General features: G+C 37.8%; 1 protein-coding gene and 1 long non-coding RNA gene across 2 annotated transcripts; both read left to right on the forward strand.

Moving 5' to 3' along the window:
- The first annotated feature begins 2,711 nt into the window (after positions 1–2,711).
- LOC109462131 lies at positions 2,712–4,475 on the forward strand. Its single transcript, XM_019758626.1, has 4 exons — positions 2,712–2,884; positions 3,171–3,260; positions 3,712–3,783; positions 4,411–4,475. The coding sequence occupies exons 1-4, from the start codon at positions 2,767–2,769 to the stop codon at positions 4,473–4,475; spliced, it is 345 nt and encodes a 114-aa protein (XP_019614185.1). The 5' UTR covers positions 2,712–2,766.
- A 314-nt stretch (positions 4,476–4,789) lies between these two features.
- Positions 4,790–5,984, forward strand: LOC109462132. Its single transcript, XR_002139741.1, has 3 exons — positions 4,790–4,850; positions 5,355–5,539; positions 5,811–5,984. It is a non-coding gene; the product is annotated as an uncharacterized LOC109462132 (long non-coding RNA).
- The last annotated feature ends 1,019 nt before the right edge of the window (positions 5,985–7,003 follow it).

The raw sequence follows: 7,003 nt of genomic DNA on the forward strand, positions 1-7,003 counted from the left end.
TGAAGTAACTAGCCCTTTTTTAACCTCCTTGTATATATATATCGCCTAATTTTGCTCGATTTTTTAATTACGGCGATCAGGCGGTGTTTTAATGTAAAGAATACCTTGAAAGACTGACTGAAGTAACTAGCTGGGAAGCATTTTGTATGGAAATTATGTAGCCATTGCATCAAGATTCTTCTGTACATGTTTTTTTAATGTCTATTGTTTATTGTGAATGCCAGGATGGTCCCAAGCTACCTAACAATAGCTGTCTTGGCACCCCCGCCAATTTACATTAGGCAGACAATTAGCATTTAATTGGAGCCGCCACCGGCTATGTAAATTCTGACCTAAAATACTAGTAAGCCAATCGTCTCATACCCCGCATGAATCGACAGCCAATCAGTGCTATGATACAAATTTCAAATCTGTCAGTTGGAGTGGACGTCACTCTATGTTTGAGCATTGCAGAGTGTGCACTGTGCAATCTAATCTTACCGTTCTATAAAATGTCTACGGTTTCTTGAACCATGAAAAACGAGACGATGAGAACTTAGCCATCATCCTCAGGGAAAAGTACGGCTGGAAGAATTACCTCCCAAGCAAACTCCAAGAGCAAGACTACCGCTAGGCTGAGCAGAAACATGCACGGGGAACCCTGCCAGATTGCCCGACGCCACCCGGCGTCTCTCGCCAAGGACGGAAGATTTTTCATGTAAGCGGTTCATATTTGTTCCATATGGTTTTTTTAATGTTGACATGTTGTACATTGAATTTGTTTGCCACTTCCTTTGCCTTGTTTTCGTCGGAAAATATCTAACGAACGATTATGTACCATTTCAGCAAATGGAGAGGGGACACAGAAAAGCAAGACAGCCGGACCGGACAACATACACACAAGAGACAAATCCCCGAGCCCACCTGAAAGCGTCGAGGGGAGAACTATATCCGCCCCACGGATGTCCCACTAAAAGGAAACAGCCGCTCTAGCCACCGGTAGAACAAACGCCGGACAGCTAAAGTACTACACAGGAGGATATCCCTGGACGCTGTATGTAATAACCAGTGAGGTCCGATCCGGGCACTAGCCTCTACCAGGCTTTGGGAGGCGGCCGGAAAGAGTAAAAATCGGCCAAATAGAGAGATAAGCATGCCAAGGGAGTTTGTCTCAACGGACAAGCCAAGGGAGTTCTCCGTTGAGACAAACTCCCTTGGTATGCTTATCTCTCTATTTGGCCGATTTCTACTCTTTTCGGCCGCCTCCCCAAGCCTGGTAGAGGCTAGCCGGGCACCCGTCGGCAGGTGTCCGAGGAGCCTTCCAGACAGAAGGGGTCTATCAGCAAACGGATCAGAAGGACTTTTACACATGAACCGGCTGGTGATCTAGACAAGCATGAGCAGACAGAACAACAGCTTTTTATTGTAGTATTGCCTTGATAATTTTGAACATCGACAAGCAATGTTATGCAGACAGACTTTCAGTTTTATTGTGTTTTCAACAAATTGGTAAGCTTTCGTAATTGCAAAATATTTTTGCGGCTAAAACAAGTTTGTTGATTTTCTTCCTGTTTGAGTGATTAACCTAGTACATTACCTTTTAAAAATAAGCTTTAACCAGCTTTCTTGTTTTTGACTGTTATATGTGAATGATGCCCGAAGGAGGCCATATATGTATATGTGAATACATGTAAAAAGAATAAAAAGGATGCTGAATAAATTTTGCGTACCATTTGTCGTATATTACAGAATTTAAGAACGCTTTAAGGTGCTTATATGTAGCGTAAACATTACGATTTGTAAGCTTACTTTACAGTGCTTAAAAGTTGCTTAAATAAGTGCCATTAAGTACCTTTACGGATAAATTAAGCTATCTTAAATCACTACATTTAAGGACCCTTTAAGACGCTTAAATGTAAACATTAAGATTTAAGCTAACTTTACGGTGCTTAAATGTTGCTTAAAAGAGTGCCATTAAGCACTTTACGGATAAATTAAGCTAGCTTAAATCACTGTATTTAAGGACACTTTAAGACGCTTAAATGTAGCGTAAATATTTAGATTTAAGCTTACTTTACGGTGCTTAAATGTTGCTTAAAAGAGTGCCATTTAGCAACTTACGCACAAACTTAAAGCTGGCTTAAAATTAATATTTAAGCACGCGTAAAGATTGGCTTAAATTTGCTTAAAGAGTGCCAAAACGGAACCTTTAAGCATGCTTTAAGACTGCTTAAATACCTGATTTCGTGCAGTGCCTAAAATGTGCTGCATACTACTCACTAGTTTTTTAAGTTAAGTATAGAAGTTAGAGTAGTATGCAGTAGACTCCTCTGGATTCCAATCAAAACACAGATATCATCATCATCATCACCTGTGATATGTACACACACACACCCAAACATATGCACACACTCACAAACAGACCTAAACACATGCACACACACACAAAATGAGCAAGTTTTCAGATGGGCGGTGAAGATTGACGGGAATGCAGTGCGATAAAGATTGGAATGATACTCTTTGCCCATACAGAATTCAAACAAAGATCTGCTGGCCAAGCTGACTCCTGCGTTGGCTGTGTTCCATGCATACGGCGACAAAACTTCATGTCAGGTATAAACATGTCATCACACAAATTTTGCTCAAATCATCATTTTGTTCATCTTTCCACCACATTGGCCATTTCCTGGTAACGATAATGAATGGATAACAAATGTTTTACAGCTTAAGTACAACACTAGGAGGCTGTCTGGATTTGGTTTGACGGATGGGGAGTCTGTTGAGAGGATGTGGGCTTATCTCCGAAGATTTGCAAGCACAACAAAGGAGATGACGGCATCTCGCCGTGTTGACCTCCTGACTGATGCCCTCCTGCATTACACTAGGCGAAAGTCCAGTGACATGGGTAAGCATTTCACATCTCTCTTCATTGATATTGTCTTGTACGGTCTATTCCAGCTTTATCATTTCATGTGTCAACTCGTGTCTGTAGATGTATGTAATAATTGTAATAATTCATTTAAGACTTTTAATTTTGATGAAACATGATATTAATATTATCACACACTAGATCAAAGGGGTATGGAAAACTCATTGAAAGATCTTTGCTACATTGTTTGGGACAATTAACTTTAAATTGGAATTGTATTAATTTTTCCTGCTAAAATTTGGTTCATTGTTTGACATTTTAGAGCTTACTCTTAAGAAGAAGCTGGATAGTGCAAGGAAGTCTGAGTGTGTTGCCCAAGAAGGTCTGGCAGCTGTTATGGAGGATGCAAATGGTAATTTATTATCCACTTATCTGTCATATGGATATCAAGTTGAACCAATTACATTTATAATGTCATGAAAATGTAGAAAAAATGAAACCTCATGCGGATGCCCTGGATGTTGTCATGTACAGTAAGTCAAAACTCGAACATTTTCTGTATGCCTGTATGTCAGGAAACAAATAACAGCCAGTTTGAGAGAGCATGCTATATAAAGACATCAATGCTAATTCTTTCCATGGATGATCCAATACATGATGTGAATATTCTGATAATTTTTAAATGCTTAGAAAGTGTTCAACATGTATTCGTAAGACTTCTGATACACATCATGGCAACCATTGTTTTTTATGATATTAGTATATGTTTTTCCCTTCACTTTATTGGCAACTTTAAATCTATATTTAGTTCTTCAAGGTTGTACCCTTGGTATAATATTTGATATGTGACTATTATTTGATAGTCTCAATGGATGACATAAAAACTTGGGCAACGAGGGAAAAGGAGGCCATTTGGAGGGAAAAGAGTCCCACTCGTAAGTACAAGGTAGAATACTGGTTTTGGTTGCGTTTATGTGTTTACACCTACACGTACAACTAGCTTGGACAAAATTGTCTGAATATCAGTACATGGTTAGTTATTGATAGAAAGCAGAAATAACCACTTTGTCTGAATATTGGTATGTGGCTAGCTATTGGTAGAAAACAGAAACATGTTGATTTTGGCAGTTTAGCAGCATCTTCAGGTAATGTATTAAGATACTTGGACACCCCCATGCGGTGTGTCGGGTGCATTTTGTATCATACGAATGTCAATGTCAAAATGTGACATCAGCCTTTTAATAGCCTGGTTACCAAACCTATTTTAGCTCCCGTGTCTTTTCCCTCTCAACAAACTTAGGATGAAGACTTTGTTAACCAAGCTAATATTTTTTCAAGGCATGTAGTGTGTCCGGTTATATTGCGATTAATGTGATGTTACAAATTGTTAGCAGTCATTGTGAACGTTTGTATATGTTTGCAATACTAGTATTTGCGCTATTGTAACATATACTCCCTGGAGATTTGGAATGTTAAGTTTCTTGTCTGTTAACTTGTTAGTGTTAAACACTGCTGGCCTGGCTCTAGAACCTAAATTTCTGGAATCATCTGCACTGTTTCAGCAACACGTCCAGGGTGGAAGCAGGATTATGCAACAAAGTTACAGAAGTTAAAGGCAGTCCGGTGAGCATCTATCTTCTATTGATTCTCTCAAGTGTTCACTTTGCATATTCTGAGGTTGCCTTCACATCCTGAGAAATTAAACTTTTGATACAAATTTTATCTTCAAAAATCAAGGACAAACAGATATGTATGATGCAAAAATTCTTTAAATGTGTGACAACATCGGTGTAACTTTATAATCATGATTTGGTAGTATGTTACTAGTTTGAGATACATTAGTAAAGATATCCTATTTTTCATCTTTTGACCAAATTTACCAGCTTGAAATCTGTAGCATCAAGTTTGCATTATATTTTTCTTCATGTTATATCTACTGCAGAAACAAAATACTTACGACCAATGAGGATGATGCAGCTGTCTACCAATCATCATTTGCACAGTATGTAGAGCCTTACCCTGTCTAACAATTAATCAACCAGTCTACCACTAATGCAGACTTAATTCTGTTAATTTAAAGAAATTAAAAAGGCACAAATGGTTATTTGACACAGAGTTTTCATGCAGTTGTTAAAGGCTTTATTTAATTGCATTATGCCCTGTTTCATTTCAATTTCCCAAATGTCATTTTATGCATTATTACCTTCATACATAGGCTATTGGCCATATTTGTTCTGGACTTTATGTCTATGGTCCATGGAGAAAATTCAAGTACATAATGAATGTGATTATTTCCACTTTTGCATGTGACAGCATGCGACCAATGTGTTTTAAAAAACCGGATGTTATGAACTTTTACATGCAAAATCTTTTTAGCAGACAATGTGGTAGAATTATTGGTGTTGAATAGTGGAAATTTCTATCCATTTTATCTTATGAAAATGTGTACACATAATTTATTACAATAAGTATCATTTGGAAAAATTGTTCATTTTTTTCTAATCAGACTTGATAAGGAGCTCAGAGGGATTGAAAGGAAGAGGAAAATCATAAGATGGACAGAAACAAGCGAAGAGTTCCTCAACACGATGCGGGAGGTAGACTGGAACACCCGGTCCAGTCTACTCTCTAAGATGCACAGCCTTGCCTATGAACGGTCGTTCCTGGCATCTCTGAAGAGGAAATACCCAGGTTGGTACATTCACATCATTTCTGTTACTTTGAAATATGCTACCTGGATTTCGTTCCTTTTATGCTTAAGATTGCATTTTTTTTTGTTTTGTTTCAGACAATAGGGGTGTAGTGTTAGGAAATGCATAAGGCAAATAACATCTGCATGTAAAACTTTGGACTAGTGTCTGTTTTTCACAACAACATTGCAGAGATGAGATTTGTATTACATTATTTGGTGGGAGATGATGATAAGTCTACTTAGAACAGTATCATTTGTTACTTTATGCAGATGGTCAAAAGATCGCCGCAAAAGTGGCCAAGCAGTTGAAGGCGACTAACTCCAAACTGCAGAAGACGATCGACACCTACAATGCAGTAGAGTGGGAACCAACTGTACCAACTCTCCCAAACTCTGTGCAGTTTAGAGAGGCATCCGATTCTACTTGGCAGCATTATTCGTGCCTTGACCCTACAGTTTTGGTAATTTTGGATTATATTTTTGCTGCTTAGAAGTAAACCAATAGTGAGTGAGTGAGTCAGAGTGTGAGAGTGACTGCTTATGGTCTTTGTATGAATCTGTATTTGTGTCTGTGCATGTGTCTGTGTGTGTGTGTTGATGACCTCTAGCAATTGCTAGACCGGGGGGGGGCTAAAAGTGCCCGCGGCAACTTTGATGTCACCTAGCGTCTGAACGGCTAGCCGTAGAACGGCCAATTTTGGTGACTTTTCCTAAAATATTGTTGGCAACAATTCTTCATAATTGGAATAAGATAATAATTTTTTGTGTTGCCATGGCAACGGGTTTCTGACAGGCATTTTTTGCTAAATTTAGTACTTTTTGTTTCAACAATAGAATTTTTTGGGTTTTATATCAAGTTACTCATGGTTTCTAATATTAATAACATCCCATATAATTTTATGTAAATTTTATCATTAAATATGCATAATTTATGCTAATTTGATGACGTCATTGGCCAAAATCCAAGATGGCGGACCATATCATTAGAACAGGTATATACGGGCTATTTTCATTAAAATTTCATCAATACTTCCATTTCTTTTTACAAAAAAGGTTTGAATGAAGGTGTTTAGTATGTTTACAATGTATTTTAGGCTTTATCATGAAAAAAAAACTATTTTTGAAAATTCAAGATTGATGATCCAAGATGGCGGATATCTTAAATATACATGACGTCATTTTATGACGTCACCGGTGTTGCTATGGGCAACATAAGACTTAGTACACACTAATATTCTGTCATAAACACTTTTGGTAAAGTTATGTTGTATACCAGGGAAGTTTTCAGGGAAAACCTATTTAGACGGTTTTGGCCAATAAAATCACATTAATGACGTCATAATGACGTCATATTACGTCATAACGACATAAAAATTGTAGATATGATAAATTTTCACTAGTACACCATTCTCTGAAAATTTGGTGGTCATACGATATACCGTTCGCGAGTTCTTAGGGGGGGG

The sequence above is a fragment of the Branchiostoma belcheri genome, unplaced genomic scaffold (genome assembly GCF_001625305.1).
Source record: "Branchiostoma belcheri isolate BF01 breed outbred unplaced genomic scaffold, Haploidv18h27 scaffold994, whole genome shotgun sequence".
Lineage (NCBI taxonomy): Eukaryota > Metazoa > Chordata > Leptocardii > Amphioxiformes > Branchiostomatidae > Branchiostoma > Branchiostoma belcheri.

Excerpts from the sequence above, each read along its gene's own strand:
- LOC109462131 (XM_019758626.1), top strand. The coding sequence starts at position 2,767 with ATGTGGGCTTATCTCCGAAGATTTGCAAGCACAACAAAGGAGATGACG. Across the intron at positions 3,261-3,711 it reads TGTTATGGAGGATGCAAATG|TCTCAATGGATGACATAAAA; the intron begins GTAATTTATTAT and ends ATTATTTGATAG. Across the intron at positions 3,784-4,410 it reads GAGGGAAAAGAGTCCCACTC|CAACACGTCCAGGGTGGAAG; the intron begins GTAAGTACAAGG and ends GCACTGTTTCAG.